Here is a 21,088-nt window from a genome sequence, read left to right as displayed (position 1 = left end):
GGTTTAAGTTTTTAATGTTATGTTAGTTTTACTGAAGATTTAGATAATGGTGGTACCCTTCATCCTGAGTCACTGTGTTTGATCACATAATTATTTCGTACTGTCAACGTATTCACACAACAGAGAGGCTGAAAGTTAATGTTGATTTTTACCTCATTTCTTTTGGGATTTCTGATGGTGCTATTGCAACGGTGCTAACTTTGCATGTTTGTTACACTGTTTTTTTCCTCATCTTATGCTGACATTAGTTGAAAGTGAACTGTGTAGGTTTTTGTTTTGCAGTGTACTCGGATGTTCAAGTGTCTTTGTTGTAATCAAATGAGAAACAGATGTAGAAAAATATTAGCATGATAGTTAATTATCTTTGTGAAGGGGGAAAAATGTTGGGGCATAATGAAAAAGTGTTCATGGGATTTTACTCAGGCATTACAAAAAAAAAAGGTGCTGTTAAAGGAAAAAGTTTGTCTTTTATTTTCATTTATGTCTGAACTAATTTAGCCAAAAATGCCTTTCCTTGAGCCAAAATCTGTTTTACTGATAACAAAATAAAGACCAACAAAACCGGGATATCCTGCTCCAGTCTTTTTTTTTTTTTTCTTCACACAGTGAAATAAAGGAAAGCTGCAAAAGGGAATTCATAACATTTACAATGGGCTCTTTAATAACAGATGCTGTTAATGTGGGTCTGAAACCAATATGTCCTCAAGATGGACTTCCAAATCCACATCTTGAAAACTTTGCCACGCATGTTTTTATTGTGTTGTTTCATGTCCAGTTAAACAACACCCAATTAAAATATAACTTTAATACCAAAAGATGAATTATTCCATTCATATTTTTTCTCAAATAGTCAGAATAATCCATGATAATCTGAAATGCTTGCAGTACACCAACAAATACAACTAATGCAAACTGAATTACAGCAATCTTTAAATCCATCTTCTCCACTTATCCAATTAAGCACTGCTGGACATGTCATGAGACGGGAGATGGGGTACACACTAGAAAGGTCACCAATCCATCACAGAGACAACCAGTCATGGTCACATTAGTCACCAGATAACCCAATGAGCAGGTTTTTGGACTGTGAGAGAGAACCTGCACAGGCAGATCAGCTGGTTCATTCAAACCCAAAACCACCCAACCAATCCACTTATTATTTTTGTGTTTTTAAAAATAGGAGCAAACTAGAAAATTGTCAAGGTGTGCTGTAAGAGTATTTTACCCAGAGCTGCTGCAGTTACGTGTGCACCCAATCTTGTTTTTTTAAGGTAATTAAAGATGTTTGCTGTACAATCATTCAACTCTGGAAAAAGGACAGTTTGAATAAATCATTAAAAGCGCCAAATTAAACTTTTAACAACTGTATATGAAATTTGGCTCCTCTCAGAGCCACAGACCACCATTCTGACACCTCAGACCACAGATTTCTAGTTACTTCCATTAAATGAAAGTTTAGTTTCTCCAAAGAAAACACCAACAGACACAGATGTCATTTACTCCATCTGTTCTAGTGGTGACGGTGTAGGACATGTAGATCTGTTTTATATGACACGCTGTATGTATGTTTATGTTGGACTGCTGTGGGGACATGACTGTTGCTCTGCAGTTGTAACAACAGCATGCTGTTTGCAATGCAACCTTTCATACTTTTTATGAGCACTGACTTTTATCTACACATTGCTGTAAAGAGTCAAAGGTCACTCCGGGGATGATGATGCGGTTTCCCAGGGTTTTAACATCCGCTCCATTCTAGAGGGAGTGGGATTCTGGTTGCTCGGGTGTATGTCCACTTTTGTTACTCCGGGAACCTCCTTTCCCTCCTGAACCAGTCGCATCACCTCCGCAAAGGAGAGCTGCTTTGTCTCTGTGGGTTCAGAAGTTTCTGCTGTGAGTTCAGAGTCTGAATGTGAAGACGCCATCTGGTCCAGCTGCTCATCAGGGCAGCCTCTCACACAGGAAGAAGAGCTATACTGTTTGTAGCTGGTTCGGTCGATGGGCTCGACAAACCTGTGAGGGGACAACGGGAAAAGAGGAATAGAGGTTTGTGTTTGATATTTTGTTTCTTTGGAAGGGTGGCATTAAAAAAAAAGTTTGGGTATGAAGGTAAATATCACAAAATGCTTTAACACATTCACCGCTGATTATTGATCTTAACAAGGTACAATGGAAAAGCAGAGCCTTGTATTCACTCGATTACCATCTTTAACCTTCTAAGTGTATCATATCTGATATGAGTTTTTGAGTTTTTTGAGACCTCTACGTCATTAGTGTGATTTTTGTAACCCTAATCTCTTTGTATTTAAAAAAAAATGTTTCAGATAAACAAACCAAGCAATAAATTGCACAAAATTGTAGTAAAAATAATACAAATTCAAACTCATTTGTGCAAATAGATTTTTTTTTAAAAAAAAATTCTAAATCCATCAAAGGGTTCAATAAACACTCAGGTTGAAATTCTAGCAAATGTTTGATGACTCTGGCTTTAGAGGGTCAGGTAGAAACATGAGGTCCTCAAAGACACTTCTCCACTAAATCAGTGGAGAGTTGCATTAACAAAACTAAACATGCTACTCGGGTAACACCAAATTAATTAGTCTGCAGTTTCTCAAGCACAGATGCAAACACTTCTCAGTTCCAGCTTTTCCAGTGCGAGGATGCCCTGCTTTTCTTTAATTTCTAATAATCCTGACCTCAGGACTGCTGTGAACATTATTATTTATCTTAACCATGGAAATAATTCTGTGATCATCCACTTTAGTTGTCTCAGGTCTTTTGGTGATGCTGAGCTGGACAATGCATTCCTTCATTGTGCATTCATTCATTCCTTTTTAAAGAATGGCCCAGATTAGTTGGTTTGACCACTTCTACAGTTTTAGCTCTCTCTGATAGGTTTATCTTGTCTTCCAGCCTAATGATGGCCTCTCTCACTTGGAAACTGACATCTCTTTGGGACTCTTATTTAAAAATGCAGCTTAAAAATACAAATTGGATGGATATATATATATATATATATATATATATATATAAAACCCTTGAATTAAAGCTGAAAGTCTGCAGTTCAGTCACATCTTGACTGATTGACTTGAAATCCAATGTGAGGCCTACAGAGATAAAGGTAAAGTGCTGTATGTGCGCAGCTGGTTTATTCTGCCATTGATGTAAAATCCTAACGGTAACCATGCAGAAGCGCACTTTTCATTCTGAAATGTAGTAAACCAGAAAACAACATTTTTAAAGTGAATCTCAAACGCTTTTACTTTATCGTTTTTAATCAATCTAATCAGTGCACACTGGGGTGTAGATAAACACATAAATGATTAACCGGGTGATCCAGGTGTTTCCTACCTGTTGTAGAAGAACAGTTTCAGGTCCAGCAGGTCGGTTTCGGTTCTGTTTACGGACTTCAGACCGTCCACAAACCGCTGATCCGCCTCAAAGTCATACGAGTCAAACCGTGTAAAAACGAGCTCCATATTCACTCAGCATAACCAACTCTTCATCCTCAGCTGATCTAAACTAAAGTAACACTAAACACCTGCAGCTGCAAACCTGTCCGCCTCCGGTAACAACAAGCGTCCGCAAAGAGGGAACACATCCCGGCCAAAACAACAGGGCTATGAGCTGCAGCGCCCCTGCAGGTGAGGCTCAGTACTGCACCACAAAGTCAAAATGAGGGCGAAGGAAAGCTGGGAGAGGTGTTCCCATCATTTACTCAGGTACAAATGGTAGCAGTTACACAGTGCACATACAGAAGTGCTGTGAGATTAAAGCATTTTAACTCAACATGCAAATTTTTACCACTTTATTTGCTGTTAGGTTGTTAAATTAGGAATATGTGAACCAAATAGGAACAAAAAAAACCCTTCATACATTTCTTTCACATTTAATCTAGGTAACTAAGAATAATCTGTAGTATAATATATGTAGACTATGATAAAAATGTAAAATGTACGTAAAATGTACATGCAGAGATTGGACGTTGGGCTGGCTGTGGCTCAAAGGTAAAGCAAGTCATCTACTACTTACTCTGCATGCCAAAGTAACCTTGGGCAAGACACTTACCCTCAAATTGCTCCAGATGCATTCCCTGGAGTCAGAATGTTAGCTAGAAAGCACTAAAAAGTGCTGCAGGAACATAATGTGTAGTGAAGCAATGTGAATTCCCGGAGGAAAAAGGCAAATAATCAAATTAGGTAAAACAAATTGACAGGATATGAAGAATTTCTGAGACAAATCGATTGGAGTTTAGCAGGGTTGTGTTTTTGCACAGCAGGAAATGCATTTAAAAACTCAAATGCAGTTATTCTACCATTTTTCATTTATTTATTTTGCATTCTTTAAACCTTTCATGTCTGTTTTTGAGTATTTTGTGTCTGGTGGGTTATGTGTGAACTCCTTTGGGACGTGGCTGACACTGCTGTGTATGTGCTGTGGGTAACAGAGGATGAACACATGTTGTTAGCAGAAATGTGACCCCCGTGTGATTGCGCACCTCCTCCTCTGCCCTGTCCTTGACCACAACCATCATTGGCCGGCTGCCAGCTGAAGGAGGAAGTGCTGCAGCTGATCTGCTCCAGGAAAGCCAGACCTGCTGCTGCTAACACACATTTTTATTTTTAAGTTATCCTTGATGAGCTCAGTTCATTTTTTTTAATGTGTCAATTAAAGAGAGCGGAACCGAGGTTGGGTCATGGTCCTGACAGGCGAGAAAATCTTATTATCATCTTAGCGGTTTTCTTTTTTGAGCATGTGACGTAACAACCAGCAGCCCTGCCCTAAGCTCAAATGAAACCAGGGTGAAATCAACACACACACAAGATCACAATCAACTTGTTAGTTGTTTATTGAATATAACATAAAGTTATTATCTACAAAATACAGTAAAGATATTACAAAATTAATTATAAGCAAGTGAATTAAGGGTTAAGCCCATCTGTGAAAGAAGATGAGTGACTTTAATTGCACCAAAAGCTCTATGAGTTTTCTCAAAGCTCTCCTAAACATCCCACGAAAAGCTGAATTTACATTTTCGAGCCTACAGACTAAATTTGTCTGTGGTGTCAGTGTGAAAGCTGCCGTTTCCCATCATGTTCAGCTGCAGGTGGAGTCTGCAGCTGCTCTGACCGGAGGCGAGTACCTGTGCCTTTGGAGTTTGGTCGGGTTTGATGTTTGTTTCTGCGTGGAGCGAGATGGACGGGCGAAGCAGAAGGTGAGCGTGCTGCTGGAGCTGCACTCGTAGCTCCTCTCCTGGTCGAACAGAGAGAAGAAACGTATTGACTTGGACCTGCTGGCCTTATGTTCTGTCATTAATATGTTGTTATGATGGGGCGTAGGATGCTAATATCAAGCATGGTCTATGTTTTGTATAATGAGATGAATGTATGTGCAACTGGTGGGAGCCCTGTCTGTATTTATAATTTCCACTCACCTCTGCTGTGATGGCGTTCAGGCCATTTTTGACACCCTGGTTCAGGCTGCTTCCCTTCTCCTCCTTCTGGACTTTGGTGGCCTCCTCTCTCTGCTTCATGAACCTCTGGTTAACGATCCTGGTCACGCTGTCGTTCCTGTTGAGCGGGGCGGCGGGAGGCCTCGTTGGAACACGTTCCAGGTTCCTCGTGCTACTTTTAGCTTTCTGCCCTGACCCCGGCACTGGTTTGTCTGCCCGCCCGCTCACCCTACGCAGGAACTCTGTCACCAAGCCGTACCGGTTGGCTCCGGTGGACTTGGCAGGCAGCTTGGCGTTGCTCAGGGAGCCGTGGCTCTGCCCAGCACCTGCTCGGGAGCTGGTTTGTCGAGTCCACGCGAGGGCGGACTGATTTTGATGTGCCAGGTTCCACAGAGGTCGATCTCTAGAGGTAGATGCAGAGGAGGGGGAGCTCAGATTGGAGGGAGAGGGGAGAGACTGTCTTCGGTACAGTTTAGGCGAGGAGGTGGAGTGTCTGGACCTCTCCACTCGGCCTGTTATGCCCTCCAGTGAGGCAGAGATGTGGTGAGAGCGGGCAGAGACCAGAGGGGAGTTCAGGGCCCGAGAAGGACTGCTTCTCGTGGTGCTCAACCCCTGAGTCGCATCTGTCTGCTGACTAACACTCACCATCTCTGGTTTCATGTGGGTCTGAGTACCGGAGCAGGACACATCCACCCATCCCCGGCCTGCTAATCTTTCTCTCTTTTCCTGTGGGCTGTCTTGACGCTTCTGCCTCCAGCCGGCTGTCATTTCCTTCATGTCATCGCTCAGATTGGCAGATGAGCCCAGACAGAGCTGTGAGAAGGAGGTTGGCGGCGTGCACCAGGGAGAGGGCGCGTCCACGGATCCTCTGTCTGGGCTTTGCTTCAGCTGAGCCAGCTGGACTCTGCGGGCCGACGGGGGGCTGTAGTAGATGCGGACGGTAGACTTCTCTGGAGCAGTATGGCTTCTGTCCAAGGACATCTGCTCAAAGTCAAGATCAGGGAAGCTAAGCGGCATGATTAGATGGTCCCACGTCTTAACCGGGTCCTCTCGGTCAAGCTGGGCAGCCTCTTGGTTCAAATAGCACCAGTTCTTCCTCTGAGAGCTGCACGGAGGAAACTGCCGTCTGAGTCTTTTTCCTGTCGAGCTGCAGGTTCTGATTTTTTTGTAAAAAAAACACAAAGACATCAGGCGATGTATGAGTTACAACTTCAATGAACTTACGAAAAAGATACGACAGTTTGTGGAACAACACAGACCTGTCAGCTTCACGGTGTCGACCATATTGAAAAACACCACCAACACGACACTGAGCCAAGAGAGAAAGAAAATGTCACCAAACATTACGTCAGATACTTCAGATTTAAACTTTCACAAGTGTCCTGGATATTTATGAGAAACCAGGCCATGATTTCTGCAAAGAAGTGTTGATGCTTTGTTTTGCTGCGATGTGAGCGTCAGTGCTCCAAAACTGGGCAGCTGACACAAAAAAATCTAAGCTGTCTCTTTTGGGTGAGCTGTCGCTTTAAAGCCAATTGTCTGCAAAATCAATAATGTTTCCGTCGCTTCCCCTTATTTGCTCTTGATAATTTAACACTAACAATTACGTTAGGGTTTAATAATTAATATCACGCATCTATAGTTGTTTGGTATTCTGGCACATCTGTGTTATTAACTAACCAAACCTTCAGAAACATTTGAATTTGCAGTTCGTTATCAGGACAAAGCATCATAAACTCATAACAGAGATAACCCCAGAGACATATAGGCTCCAATAAGGCTTCAATAAAGCCTAATAAAGCTGCTGGAGAGCCTGTAGAGTCTTTATTTTTTCATCACTTCAAACTAAATGTTAAGTAAAAGAGTTAAGAGTAAAATAGGGATTACAGTCCAGTCAGTGGGTTAAGAAGGAAAAAAAAGCTGTTGAAATAATAAATCTGATCCTAAATCATGCTGTGCATCGAAACTGCTTTTCTTTATTGAATAACAAAGGAGATGGAAATGATCATTCAGAAGAACTTGAAGGACTGCAGGGAATCATTTGAGTGTTTTCGTGCTGCATGTTTGAAAATGCCTGTCCTGTTTGGCTGCAGCCCCCTACAAGAGATTAGCCTAAATACTCTGGCATGAGTGTTTTCATGATGCCCGCTGAACCGACTGTCAGGCGGACACAAGGCCAGGGAGACAGATCATCGGCAGGACTTCCCGCTGTATCACGCAGCCTCACACACAGCAGGGCACACATGCCTGAGGCGTAAACACCATCCTTACCTCAGCTGGCTTGCCCGGCGTGGCCTTGGCCTCACTGTCACATTCAATCCGCTCATCCTGAAGCTCTGCAGCGAGGTCTTGCAACAATCCTTTCAGCACTGACATCGCTTTCTCTCTATCCTGAATAAAAAAGCCCAAATATATATGAATATTCAACAGCTTTGCGTGTTTTTTTTAAGTGTTATAATGAGCACGAGCAGAGTTTATTCACACCATCTTTCACTGTACCTGTTTTCCTTCCATGTCAGGTCCTTTGACTTGACACCACTGATGAAGGATCCAAAGAATCTGCAATAAAAGTTGCGTTTTTGGATCCCTGCACTTCTCACCGAGGCCCCGTTGAACAGAAGGTGCTTTCCTCATTTGTTTTTCTGTCTTCTTTGGCTCTCCACACTCCTGCTTACTCTCTGACTCCACGTCAGGATTTCCACAGAGGAAAGGGAAACTGTAGGACTCCCAGACCTCCTTCTTAACTGAGTTTAACTGTGTATCTTTGGCTGTTAGAAGCATCTCCACCCGCCCGATGAAAGCCAATAGCATCGCCTCTAAAAGTTCCAAAGCCTCGTTCAGAGAAATCTTCTGTGCCTTTCCGTTACAGTCTATTGGCGAGGCGAACGTGCGCGAGGGAGACGAGCTGTGGCCATTTTTGGGTGATGTAATCAGGAGCTGTATGGCTGAACTCAAAATGCAGGCATGGTCTCTGAGAGCAAGCAGAGCTTCATAGTCCTTCAAAGTCATCTCTTGGAGTTTTTTGTTGTCATTACTCTCTTGACTGTCTGAGGGATCCCACTCGCCTCCCACGGGACCCTCTCGAGTGATCATCTTTTCAGTCTCCTCATCGCCTTTTCTTTTCTCGGACCCTTCATCCTGACCCCGCTCGTACATCACGGGTCCCATTTTTATACTTTTCTCCTTTCCATCGGTTTCCTTCATCGCAACACTCGCTGACATATTTCCCTCCAAAACATCCCGATTCTCTTCATCCTGCTCTTCCCCTCCTCCTCCTCCTCCACCTCCAATTTTCTCCCTGAGGTCGCTCATTTCTGCTCGCAGACCACGGTTCTCCACCTCCAATTCAACGATGCGCCGGCTCAGAAGTGTGGCCTCCTCTTCCACCAGTTTAAGATGAACTTTGACCTCCGCCTCCCTGGCGTGGGCGTAGCTTTGCTTTCCTTCAGGTGATTGGGCGGCGTCCACGTCACCGTAGGCTGAGCGGTATTTGGCCAGCTCCTCGCGCATCACCTCACTCTCTGATACCAATTTGGTGAGCTTCTTGCACATGAGAGCTAATTCCTCTTTGGCAAAGTGGAGTTGGCACTTGAGATCGGCGCTGTCATCCTTTTGGCAAATCAAACAGCAGTGACGACAGTCATGATGACATGAAATAACTCACGGATGCAGCCATGTTTAAAAACAAATATACAAACCTCAATCTGCTGAGAGAGCCTCTTCTCTGCCCTGCTGGCTGTTGATCTGATGCTTTTCCTCTTCAAAGAGCTCTAAGGAATAAAAATAAGAGTTTGATCACACACACAAGACAAACAGTGGTAGTTTACTAGGTTAAGATTTTCTGGAGCGAACTTCTTTGTATTTATCCCAAAAAGTCGATTCTGTTCATCTGGACGTAGCTTTTTAGTGGGAGAAATGTTTCGTCCCTCATCCAAGTGACTTCTTCAGTCTGCGAAACTAAATGTCCTTACCTTGATGATTAAGAATGCATCGAGACGTCTTTATGTTTATGTTCGTTTCTTTCTTTTGGTTTTTTTTTAACCACAACTGTGTGAAATTAAATAAAGATATTAAAGAAAAAATATTTTTCTACATTACATTTTTATTCTAAATCTGTGATATAAATGATGAACATTTCCAGCTCCATATTTTTGTAGTTTGACTCAAAGAGTAGCTTTGCCTGATTTATAATTCATCTAACTGTATTAAATAAGAACTTAAACTACAGACTAAGACCATAAACTCATCAAGAAAGTTATCCAAAGAATCTTTTTTAATTTTTTTTCTTTTTGTTGTTTTTTTTTTTTTTTGTTGTTAGATATTTCTATACAAACACAGTCTTATTAAAACCAGGGGAGTCACCTCCTGCTGGACATGAGAAAGAATGCAGGACAACTTTCCTCTCATTGACTGACTTGAACAGCAGGTCAGTGGGGGTTGCAATAACTTCATTCAGTAACTTGAAGTAACAGTGTAACGGTGTTTCACATGTCTCTCACATCATTTTTGGCCCCCTCTTCTTTACAAAGTCACTTCAGTTCTTTGAGGTTTGTGGGGATTCACTTTTGCACAGCTCTGTTAACGTTCAACAGCATTTCAGTCAGGTTGAGGTCTGGACTCTGACTCGGCCATTGTAACCTTGATTCTTTTCTTTTTCAGTCAGTGTGTTGTAGATGTGCTTCTGTGTTTTAGCTGTCGGACAGGTGGCCTCATGTTTGAGGAGTTCGTGGTCGACGGTGCACAGATCTAGTGACTGCAGAACAAGTTCACGTCATCGCTCCTCACCACTGTGCTGACAGCTGGTGTGAGGTGTTTGTGCTGATCTGCTGTGTTTGGCTGTGAATTATGACCAAACATCTCCAAACTGGTCTCATTTGTCCAAAGGACATTGTTCCAGAAGTCTAAGCCATGCTGCTGTGTCATTTTTACAAAGAATGTGATTTTTCCCAGCAACTCTCGGTACTTGTTCAGCCTTTTTCTGATTTTACTGTTACGAACTTGAACATTTGACATACCAACTGAGGCCCGTAGAGTCTACAGCTTCTAGGTCTTTTGTAGTTTCATGAGCGTTGCTCAGTCTAACCTTGGATGTCCCAACAAATTCCCTCCAACTGCACGGCAAATTGGCAGAAATTTGCCTACAATACTTTGGCATTTTGTTAACATACCTGAATGGTCCAGAACAGCAAACTATCAAAACCTCTGCTTTTATAGCGTGCTGATCATCAATCAATCACTTACATTTGATTAATAGCACCTGGCTGCTACTGTCCCTCTTAATTCCTATAGAACCAGTAAGGCTGTACTTAGTTTCTTGCTCTTTACATCACTGAAAACAAGGAAAAGACAAATCTGAAGTTTAATTTAAAAATATAAAGGCAGGTAAAGGAATAGTTCAACATTTGTTTTTGATGATTACATAAGAAAATTAATAACACACTAAAATTTGTTCAGTGAGAGGGTATAGCATGTTTAAAGATTCTAAATTTACATGATGTTTGTGTAACATGAGTTTATGAGTTGGACACCACGACTTCCTGGAGCCTTGCTAACTGCAACAAGTTCATTCTTCTGTTATTTTCTGTGTAAATTAAACAAATTAGCTATAAAATGCTAATTAATAAGCTTTAAAAATGCTTGCAGAAGGATTTACAAACCTCTGCAGGCATGAAAGTCGTGCTGATCTTCTCGGCAAGAAAGCAAATAAGCATATTTCCCAAAATGTTTAGCTAATCCTTTAAGTAAATATTCATCATGCTCTTGCACTACTTCTCAGAGATGCCTAAAAGGCGCTAAATGTGACATTTTCTCTCCTCCGAGTTCTTCCCGTCTCTACTTGAGTCAGTTTGTAGGTCTGAGTATGACAGGAATGTAAGCTTCTGTCAGGCAGCATTGTCTTCCTCTTAAACACTCGGCAGGATTTCACTGTGTTAATAATAGTCAGGCTAGAAGGAGCAAACACAGAGAGGGAGTTACACTTTTTGAATTCAAGGCCGGTGGGCATGGAGGCTCAATAGATTTGGGTTACTGTGACCGGAAATTTGCCGTTCCTAATAAGTAAAGATGGAATTAAATGGTAATATTTCTTTAACTGTAAAATTATTGTCTTTGTTTCAGCTTTTGTCCTCTTACTACAAGTCTATGCTCAGCTTGTGCAGCTACACATTTACGTTTAACTCAAACAGCCTCAAAAACATCGAGCAGCAGCGGCAGCAGAGTGAATTTCTGGCATACTCACCCTCCTTCACAATATATCCATGCTGTGTTTTTTTGCTGGTTAGATTAGGTAATCTAAGTGGATTTCCCTGTTGGGATCAAAGGGACTAGCAGCTGTCTCAGATGAGTGGAGCAGACTGAGCTCGTGCCAAAGCACCGAATCCTGGATTAAACCGCACACGTGTCACTGGAGTGCACACTGGTGCTCAAAGGAGGCAGAAGAAAAGGTGGATGGGGTGTGGAGGCTGAAGTTTGATCAAAGCGTGCTGAGTGATGGCTGTAGGTCAGTATGCCTGTGCACCAACCAACACCCTCCTTTCTGGATGCCCTAATGCACACTCATCCAGATTTATCCAAGCTTAATAAGAGCAGTAAGAAAAAGAAAGTGAGTCTATTTTTGTAATCTCTCTACTTTTTTTTTCTGCCCTGTCAGCCGACGATGTCAGCTGTGCCTGGAGTTCAGCATACCAGGCTGCTTCGCCCATCCCCGGCACCAGGCAGCTGCCGGCCGAGCCCTCCGCTCATATAAGTGATCCACACCGGGATCGTGTGTCACCTGACATCAGGGTGACAGAGGGATGAGGGGGACAGCTGTCTGGATGGGTGCAGCTGTGCAGGGTAATGGAGAGGAGGATGCCTGACCCGAGCGATGAAAGTTTATGTTTCTCTCAAGGTTGACCTAAATACACACATCCCTTAAAGACACGCATTGAGGCGTATGAAGAACCCCCTTTTGAGATTATCAGCAGCTCTTGAGAGATTTTAAAGAAGTTTTTTTTTATTTAATCAATTCGATTAGATTTGTCATGTCTGATTGACAGATCTGTGCACTTGTTTCAATCTCATTTTCAGCTCCAGGTCATAATAATTTAGTTAACAGTCAAGTCTGTCCCAAGGTCAGTAATGAGACCATAAACAAGAGCTGTTTGTTACTATGTATGCCACCTAAGGCTTAAAATTCCCTCCATACCATCCATGAATTAAGGATCCAGTGTGAAAATTCAAAGCTTTTATAGAGGATCTAGTTTTCTTTTCTTTTTTTCTGTCATATATGCTGTTACAGTGTAACAGAATGAAACCAAGCATTTGGTTTCAAGAGGTCTCTTTTTATTTTTAGCTCTGTATGATGTCACTCAGAATGGATATCCTTAATATGGTCTCATTCTCCCAGCCCCACCACCTACTGTTCAAACCTTCTGTTTTTGAGGGGCAGCCAATCAGAAGAAAGTTGTTTTATAAGGGGAGGAGCAGATAGAGACAGAGTAAGAACTGAGAGGCCCAGAATAAGATAATCATCATGTTAAACTTAATCAGCGTGCCTTCTATCATCAAATTCTGCACCGTGAACCTCAAACATTCGGTTGCAGTTGCAGCAGTCTAAGATGATCTCCTTCTCCCATCCACCTCCTCTACGGCTTCCTGGGTGTTCCCAACCCAGCCGAGAGATGTAATGTCTGCAGCCTGATCCTTCGTCTACCCTGAGGCCTTCTTTCAGTACCACCTCACCAATGAGCCCTGGTTGGAGGTCCAAACCACCTCAACTGGCTCCTTTTGGTGCAGATCTACTCTGAGGCCTGAATGGCTGCGCTCCTCCCTCTAGATTGATACATTTATTTGTCCACGTAGGGAAACTGGATTGTAGCGGAAATCACGTGACATTTTCATGCACACAGACACTTTCACTGCACCTTAGGATGTTTTTGTCAGACAAAAAGGGCATCCAATGTGTTGCCAATATTTAGAAATGTAATGCATTCAGGAATAAAACCCTTTAGAGCTATTTTCTGTGAACAGAGGAGGGCAATATCACCCTGCAGATATCAATAGTTTAAAAGAGGAGGTAAGTGGAAGGCTCTCGTCATGTACAATAAGGCAGACTCAGCATTTCAGTTCCCAGCAGTTTACTGGTTGTTGTTAGAGCCTTTCTACCAGAGTTTTTCTGTCTTGGAAATATTTTTAAACCAACAAATTGTGTAAAGGAGTCCCCCCCCCCCCCCCCCCCCCCCCCCCCCCCCAACACTGAGGGAAGCTCGTGGTCTGCTTATTTTCTCTGAAAGTAAAGTTCCTACTCTGACCTGCAGTGTTCTGCTGCCAAGAAAATCAACAATCCAAAAAACCCAAACAAGACAGAAGGGAAAATTCTGCTTCCAGCAGTTTTTCTGCTGTCAAATGCTGTCAAACACAGACAAAAAGTCAATAAATAAATAAAAATTCAGCTTCAGTCTTTGGTTTTCCTAGAAGAGTATGTAATAAGTATGTCTTCTAACCCCCTAGAGAGTTGGTAGACAAAGTGCAGGGGGGTCTGTAAGACGCTGTAATGCTACGTGGTTCTTCACCAGATGTCATTTCATGACCATGTAAGAGTGACTGGTCTAAAACCTCTGAGGCCTGAAGGTTTAGGGGACCAGGAACACTTATGGATGCTTTACAAATATTTGGCATCATGTGACTGTTAAAAGAAGATCTCAAAAGGTGAGTAAAAAGTGGTGCTAGCTGTTTCGAACACTTCCACAGACATTGTCCAGGCCAGGACTTTTCCAAGGTGACAGTCTTTAAAAAAAACTGCAGGACCTTTGTCTTTTGAGGTCTCCTTCGAACATTCTTCATTCAATTTTTTTTTTTTTTTTTTACCAAAGGGTCTTTAATGTAAAATGCTCACCTCTCTGGTTTTATCCAGCTCAGTCTGTAAAACCTGCTTGGCCACTTCCAGTTCCTGAGTCTTTTCACGCAGCACCTCGTTTTCCCACTCCAAGTGGGAGTTCTTCTTCTGCACCGCCTCTAGCTCGTTGTACAGGCGGAGTGACACGCTCTTTGCAACCTGCAGGTGAAGCACAAAGTAGGTTAAGACAGTAAAAGTGCTGCAAATTAAGGTTTTTTTGGATTGTTTGTTTATTTGTTTTCTCGTGAGTGTTATTTTCTGAGTGAGTGAGTCTTTAGAGCAGTTGATTTGGTTAAAGCCGAGAAACTTTTACAAGAAAATTCTTGTGACGGGAACTGAGCCATGAGTCGATGGAGGGGGCGAAGGAGGGTGAGGCTGTAAGGAATCCAATAGTGCGCGCGCATACACACACACATACACACACACACACACACTGGCCTGGTTGACAGAAACAGAATCTGGTTGCCTCAGTTCAACAACGGTGATTCTGCTTACGATCACTCTGCTTTTATCGTTCAGTCCTCAGGCAGAACAGCCGACCACACGCTGTAATTATGCTACAGAAATATAAACAGGATGCATGATGAAAACTTTTCAGTCTAATGACATTCTTGTGGTGCAGATGAACAGCAGGGAGTACTTTACAGCCATGACTCAGGGTTAAAGCCTGTATGAACAAGACGATCAGCATTTAGTGCGCTGTGATGAAAGTAGGTTTGTGGTTCTGCAGTAAAAGTTCACTTTGATGTTTTAGGTGAGTCGGTTTTCAGAGAAGGAGCTTAATTACAGTCTGTTGGTAGTGAGAGTTTGTGCAAAAAGACCACCCGACTTTCTGACCTTAATGTCGTGCTCCAGGCTCCGGACCAACTCCCCGTCCACCTGTCCGGTCTGAGCCACTCGGATGCTGCGGCGCTCTGCCTTGCGGAGGCGGTACTGCAGGATGCGACACGTCTTGTTGGCCTGCTCCAGCTGCAGCCGCAGCTCCTGCAGCTGGTAAATCTCCTCCTCCTGGAACATGTCACGCATTTCCAGCATCTCACAGCGTAGCTCCTCCACCTCGTCCTGGGACAGACGACACAGAAATATTTAAACCATGAGTCAAGGCATTTTCTCCTTCCTTTCTTCCCCTTTTCCCTTCTTATTTTATCCAGTCCTTTCCTTCTTCCTTGGCCCCTTCCTCCAAATTCTTCTCTTCCCTCCATCTTTCCTAACTCCCTTTGTTCCTTGTCTTTTGATTCTGCTTTCTTTCCTTACCCTTTTTTCTTTTCCTTCTCCTTTTTGTGGTACCCTTTTTTCTTCCTTCCTGCCCTTCTTCCTTCTATCATTCCTTCCCTCCTTTCTTCCTTTGTTGATTTTTCCTTTCTTATGTATTCCATCCTTCCCTCTTCCATCACTTGTTCCTTCCTTCCCTCCTTTTCACTCTCTTTTCTTCCTTCCTTTCTTACCTTTTCCTTCCTCCCTCTTCTCTTGCTTCATCTTTCTCCCTTGAGTATTCCTTCCTTCCTTAACCCTTCCCTCATCCCGTCACTCCTACAGTACACCATGCTGAGATAAGCCAAGTTTTAGTTGTTTGGAAATCACCTCATTAGTGGAAAAATACTATTTTATGTCTGCCAAACTGTTTCATCTTTAGCACAGATTTTTCATAGAATCAACTAAATAATTTGGAACAAATGATGTGCTTGAGTGACAGGCTGCTAGTAACAAAGTGCCTAAATATACAGTTTAAAACAGGTTCTTTGCTATGTGGTCTGTAGGCACAATACCGTTTCATCTCTTGAGTTAGGCATGTTTTTCTTGCTAGATCAATTCATAGGTTTGTGTTTAGTGGGTTAACATACAAAAATTAATTAATTAATAAAAAAAAAATCCTCTGAAAATGCTCAGGTACAAGAACTGGACTACAATTGAGAGAAAAAAGCAGCCAATGTCCAAAGAAAAACGTTACATGAATGTCTGGCTACTTAGAGGCAAAATATAAATAAATGAGGCTCAAGACTTTTGCATAACACTGTAAATATCAGAAAGTTATATTTTCCAATTTTTCCCGTTAACTTAAATCCAGGTGTTATGGTGGCATTAGACACTCATGAAAACAACTAAGCGAAACATGGATTCACTCTTTACTCAGCTGTGATGCTACTCTGCTACATGTGCTGCAAGCAATGCTTTGAGTGTTATAAACAATAAGATCTTATCTACTGGACAAACTACGGGTTGATGCCATGTATAAATTACTTAAAAAAATATTTTTGTACGCATATTCATTAAAAAAACCATATCGGTTAATATTAAACCAACTAACTGATTTATGAGTTGAGCTCTAACTGTTATATTTTCCAGTGTGATGCCTAAATGGCCATTTTCTGCTTTGTACATACCCTTCAATGTGCCTGATTACTTTAATGACCACAGTTTGAATCTGCACTTACAAGGTGAAGTTATGTCACAGAAGTGAGCATCTAGGGCAGAAAGAGGGATTTGGGGCTATTTTTTGTACATGTTGTTTCCAGCATATTCTAAGTTATGAAACGTTTTCTCAGAAAGCTTGACTCACACTCAGAAAGTCTGAATATCTTGACATCAGCAGCTTTGATTATGACCTTTATTTATCAAGGTACAACTCTGAATAAGTGGATCATCCCTTTAAAGGTGAAAATGGAAAATAAAACATTACCATTGGGCTTGTAGATGGACTTGCTCAGCAGTACTCCAATAACAAAACTCTGCAACCACCAATTTATAATAAAATCCCAGTTTACAGACATATTCCTGCAAACTGCATCAAGTTACAGAGTAATTTCCTCAGTTGGACCAATAAAATGCCCTTGCAGTCAGGAGTTACTCATCTAATCACCAGCTCAGTCAGCAGTTACTCAGCTACTGTAAAAATCTGAGTAAGTGTGGGTTTGTTCAATAATTTATTTAGGTCAGTAGTGGCTTTTGACTCTTGTATTAGAGCCACTTGCCCTGCGCTCACTAAAGAAGACTGGCCTGACCTAAACATTTGCAGAAAATCGGCTCTGGTGTTGAGCTGAGGGTCCTCCCACAGAAACTCGCAGGCTCTCATAAACAAACAAAACCTACATGCACGGAGTTTATGCAGAAAGGTAGATGCTGCATTTCGTGAAAACCAAATTGAATTCGCTAATTGCATTAAGCTAATTTAATCAATCAAATTAGATCAAACTTACTTTCAAATACTCGTTCTCTGATCTCAGATCTTCCACTTCCCTGACGAGGTCTTCGGTTGTTTCCCCCATCATAAGATTCATAAACGCCCCCGAGGAGTTGAACAAACTGAAGCCCCCTGCGGCAGCCTCGGCCTGGAGAGCGCAGATATCTCTCGCCGCTTTTGCGCACGGTTTGCCGTCGCTTGCGCCCTCGCTATCCGGGGTCACGTAAGCTTTGCCGTCTATCCAGCTTAAGTCAGAGTCGTGCTTGTTACCGTCCGACGGGCAGTCAGAGATTTCCGAGCTGCTGTCCGAGGAGGACAGTTTCCCCGACAGGCAGCCGGAGTCTTTGCTCAAATCCTCTGAAGCGTTGCTGGCGTCGGAGAGTTTCCTCTGTGCGCCGGGGCTCCTCTGGCACTCGGAGCTGACACCTGATGACACTTTCCCTGCTCTCTTTCCCTGCGGTCCCGGAGTTTTCACCTCCTTCACAGGGTCGCACTGACCCGTGAATTGTACCTCCTTTGAATAGGACCCATCATTGGAGGATGGATCCTTCTTCTCCTGGTGCGCCCTGGCTTGTTTCTGGCTGCGGAGTGCAGTCTTCAGGCTTTTATCGCCGTCTTTGTTCGTCATTTTCTCTTTAGCTTTTAAACAGAAAATCCAAGATGATCATTACAGTTTTAAACTAGTGTTAAAATATCAAAATTCACAGCTCACAGACTCTGAAGACCCGACTGGCTGCTCTGCATCCTCAGCACTGAAACTTTGCCAAAGCGCACTCACAGAAGAAGTCACAGTGTCACGTTACCGCAGCTTAGAACGGACTTCCGGTCGTTTTCTCTACTTTTTTCTTTTTTTCTCTATTTATCTTGATCAGAGTACATATTATGTTTATTCTACACACTCTCTCCCGGAACATTCAACTGTGTCTACAAACCAGCATGAATGAATGAAAACAAACCCGATATTAAAAATATTGTGTAGGCCTAGGATTTTAAATGATTAAGTTTATTTTGTAAATTTCCATACAAAAGATAAAATTTTAAGTCTTTGTTACCTCGTGTTTTCATATTTGTATCGTACTGTCATCATCCCATACGCCTAATGTAGAAAGGCAGTTTGGAGGCTTTTATTTTGACGGTTTTCCGGTCTCGCTGTGATTAAGTTGTTTTCTTGCCCTTGGCTTCCACTTTCTCCTTCTGGAAATCTGACAAGCAATTAACCCAACTAACCAACTACTACTATGAATGAATGATCTTAATTCCCAGTTACATTTTTTATCCGCCTCTACCAGACTACATTTGCATGTTTTATAGCTCATAATAATCCTTTTATATATACCAGGTCTTTTTGCAGCTCCTCACTTTATTCGCATCAATTCAGTTCAGCTCATCTGCTTTTCAGCCAGCTTTCTTCTGATTGGCTGCACCTTGCATGCCATACACAAGGTTAGAACAGTAGGTGGTGCTGCTGTAATTAAAAAAAAAAACAGAGCAAGGAGTAGAAAAATGCCTGAACTAGAGTATTTAGCTCAGATGAAGCCTGAGTTTTGTGGCTCACAAGGATTGCTTGTACCTCATTATTTTAAACCTTGCTTAGCATTTCATCTTCCATTGTATATATTACAGAAAATAAGGTCAAACATAACAGGTCTCCCCTTTAAAAGGGTATTTGCGCAGTTCCCATCTGTGTAGTGTTGTTCTAATACGTATTTAGTTTTAAACTGAAATTTATTTTTGAAATATTGGCCAGTAATGTTTGTAAATGTTTAGATTTACAAACATGTCTGCAAAAATAAAATTAAAAAATAGCAGAATGAATAAAGCAAGAGGAATGTTTGTGTAAAGCTGCCACCTTGTGGATACTGGAGCTGTGTTTGAAAGGACCACAGGCAGATCTTTGTGGTTTGTAATGGACATGAGATGTTTTCTCTTCCAGCTAACAACAACCTAAATCTTCATCAGGCAGCTATTATACTATTAACCAGCTGTTATAATAACCAAACAGAGTCCGGTTCCTCCCCCATCATCTTTCCACACCTCTGTCACACCTTTGCTCTCTGGATACAGGAGTGGATGAGTGGAGATGCACAGGGTGGTGATGTCCATGAAGACACCCATCACAGAACAAAGCAAAGAACAGGCACAATAAAAGAAATGGCTCTTAAGATAATATTGATAATGCTTCCATCGAGTCAAGTGTCAAAACCACCTGCTTTTCAGCTGACTACATAAGCGGCTCTTTTTCTGCCACATTTTTCAGTGATAGCGTTAATGGGTTATGAACCATTTACTAGTGCTTTATGAACCATTATAAGAACATCTGGGTTGTCAGGTTGTGAAAAATAAAAAAAAATTTTTAATCTTCAGTGTTCAGGAAGAGCTGATCTTACCTTCTAAGGAGCTTGTGAAGAAAGCAGCTGGACTTCTTTAAATTACTTTTAGATGTTTCACATCTTATCCAAGCATTCAAGAGGCTTCTCAGTGCACTGCAATCCATTTACAACAATTTTATAATAATGACTTAACATGGAGAACCCTCTTGGATGAGAGGTGAAATTTCCTCAAGAATTCAGTCCAAGCTTCTTAGACTACAATGAACTGGATGGCTGAGAAGCTACACAGACATACTGATCTTACCTTCTGCACAAACGCTACAGTGCATCTGCACCAATGCATTTACAACAATTTATTGTAATAATGACTTAACATTTATGTGCACTTAAAGGCTTATTAAAGAGAATGAACTCCTTGCCATTTATTGATGGGCTTCCATACTGCCTCACTGCATTTTATCATCTCAACGTGAATCAATTAAATATCTTAGTGGGTGCTTTATAAGAAATTCAGTGGCATGTGGAAATGTAGGCTTTATATCACAGGGCTGACACAATGAAACCATATTCCTTAATGATTTGGTTGAATTAATATAGATTTATAGTCTAATTATTGGATAAAATGTAATATTTCAGCAATTGAAAAATGAAAACTAGCACTTAGTTTGTAACACAAAATAACCTTGATTTTCCTTTTTCCTGCTAAAAAAAAATTCAGGCAAGGAAGCTTTAACCTAAAAGAAAATTCCAAAATGTTAAAAACAAATAAAAACAAAAGAAACCTCTAAAATTTTTAAACAACCCGTTGATATTTCATCTTTCGATATATTTTTTACCTGCACTTCAATGTTACACTACAATAAACCACCCATCCATCATTCCAACCTCACAAAATGTACATGAACTAAGATTGCCTCAGGATGTCACCACAAACTCATCAATCCATTATTTATCTCCATGTCAGGGGTGAATTTGCGCCTGTATTAAAAGCTAAATATCGTATAAAATGTAAGAATTAAGGTACAGTTAATGTTACATATTTAAAAATAAAGATATACTACTTCTAAGTGAGCAAACAACCGTGATCTCGACATCTAACATTTTAGGGGCTCTGCAGCCTAATAATTTGCATGCATATAAACAACTGCAGATTTATTTAAATATTTAGTAAGTCTTGGTCAGTTTAAACTCGCGATTACAAGCCCTTTAGCTTCTATGTGCGCCTGTGTTACTGGTATAAATAAAATAAAATAAAA

General features: G+C 41.7%; 2 protein-coding genes across 2 annotated transcripts; both read right to left on the bottom strand.

Annotated features, from left to right (window-relative positions):
• Positions 1-638: 638 nt before the first annotated feature.
• Positions 639-3,579, bottom strand: LOC134618697 (uncharacterized protein C6orf226 homolog). The gene is made up of 2 exons (XM_063464212.1): positions 3,349-3,579; positions 639-2,010 (listed from the first exon to the last, which is right to left on the bottom strand). Exons 1-2 carry the CDS (start codon positions 3,474-3,476, stop codon positions 1,701-1,703), a joined length of 438 nt encoding a protein of 145 aa, XP_063320282.1. The 5' UTR covers positions 3,477-3,579; the 3' UTR covers positions 639-1,700.
• Positions 3,580-4,857: 1,278 nt separating this feature from the next.
• Positions 4,858-18,239, bottom strand: si:ch211-197l9.2 (microtubule cross-linking factor 2). The gene is made up of 9 exons (XM_063464211.1): positions 17,519-18,239; positions 15,162-15,386; positions 14,325-14,483; positions 9,148-9,219; positions 7,949-9,058; positions 7,721-7,840; positions 6,709-6,758; positions 5,432-6,605; positions 4,858-5,250 (listed from the first exon to the last, which is right to left on the bottom strand). Exons 1-9 carry the CDS (start codon positions 18,128-18,130, stop codon positions 5,095-5,097), a joined length of 3,678 nt encoding a protein of 1,225 aa, XP_063320281.1. The 5' UTR covers positions 18,131-18,239; the 3' UTR covers positions 4,858-5,094.
• Positions 18,240-21,088: the final 2,849 nt, after the last annotated feature.

This window comes from Pelmatolapia mariae, linkage group LG20 (genome assembly GCF_036321145.2).
Source record: "Pelmatolapia mariae isolate MD_Pm_ZW linkage group LG20, Pm_UMD_F_2, whole genome shotgun sequence".
Classification (NCBI taxonomy): domain Eukaryota; kingdom Metazoa; phylum Chordata; class Actinopteri; order Cichliformes; family Cichlidae; genus Pelmatolapia; species Pelmatolapia mariae.
The sequence above is the reverse complement of the archived record's forward strand: the minus strand, read 5'-3'. Positions and strand labels throughout refer to the sequence as shown.

Coding starts and splice junctions, on each gene's coding strand:
- si:ch211-197l9.2 (XM_063464211.1), bottom strand. CDS start 18,130: ATGACGAACAAAGACGGCGATAAAAGCCTGAAGACTGCACTCCGCAGC. Junction 9,220..14,324: donor AGCTGGATAAAACCAGAGAG/GTGAGCATTTTA, acceptor TTTATTCCTTAG/AGCTCTTTGAAGAGGAAAAG. Junction 6,606..6,708: donor CGACACCGTGAAGCTGACAG/GTCTGTGTTGTT, acceptor CAAAAAAATCAG/AACCTGCAGCTCGACAGGAA.
- LOC134618697 (XM_063464212.1), bottom strand. CDS start 3,476: ATGGAGCTCGTTTTTACACGGTTTGACTCGTATGACTTTGAGGCGGAT. Junction 2,011..3,348: donor AAACTGTTCTTCTACAACAG/GTAGGAAACACC, acceptor GTCCCCTCACAG/GTTTGTCGAGCCCATCGACC.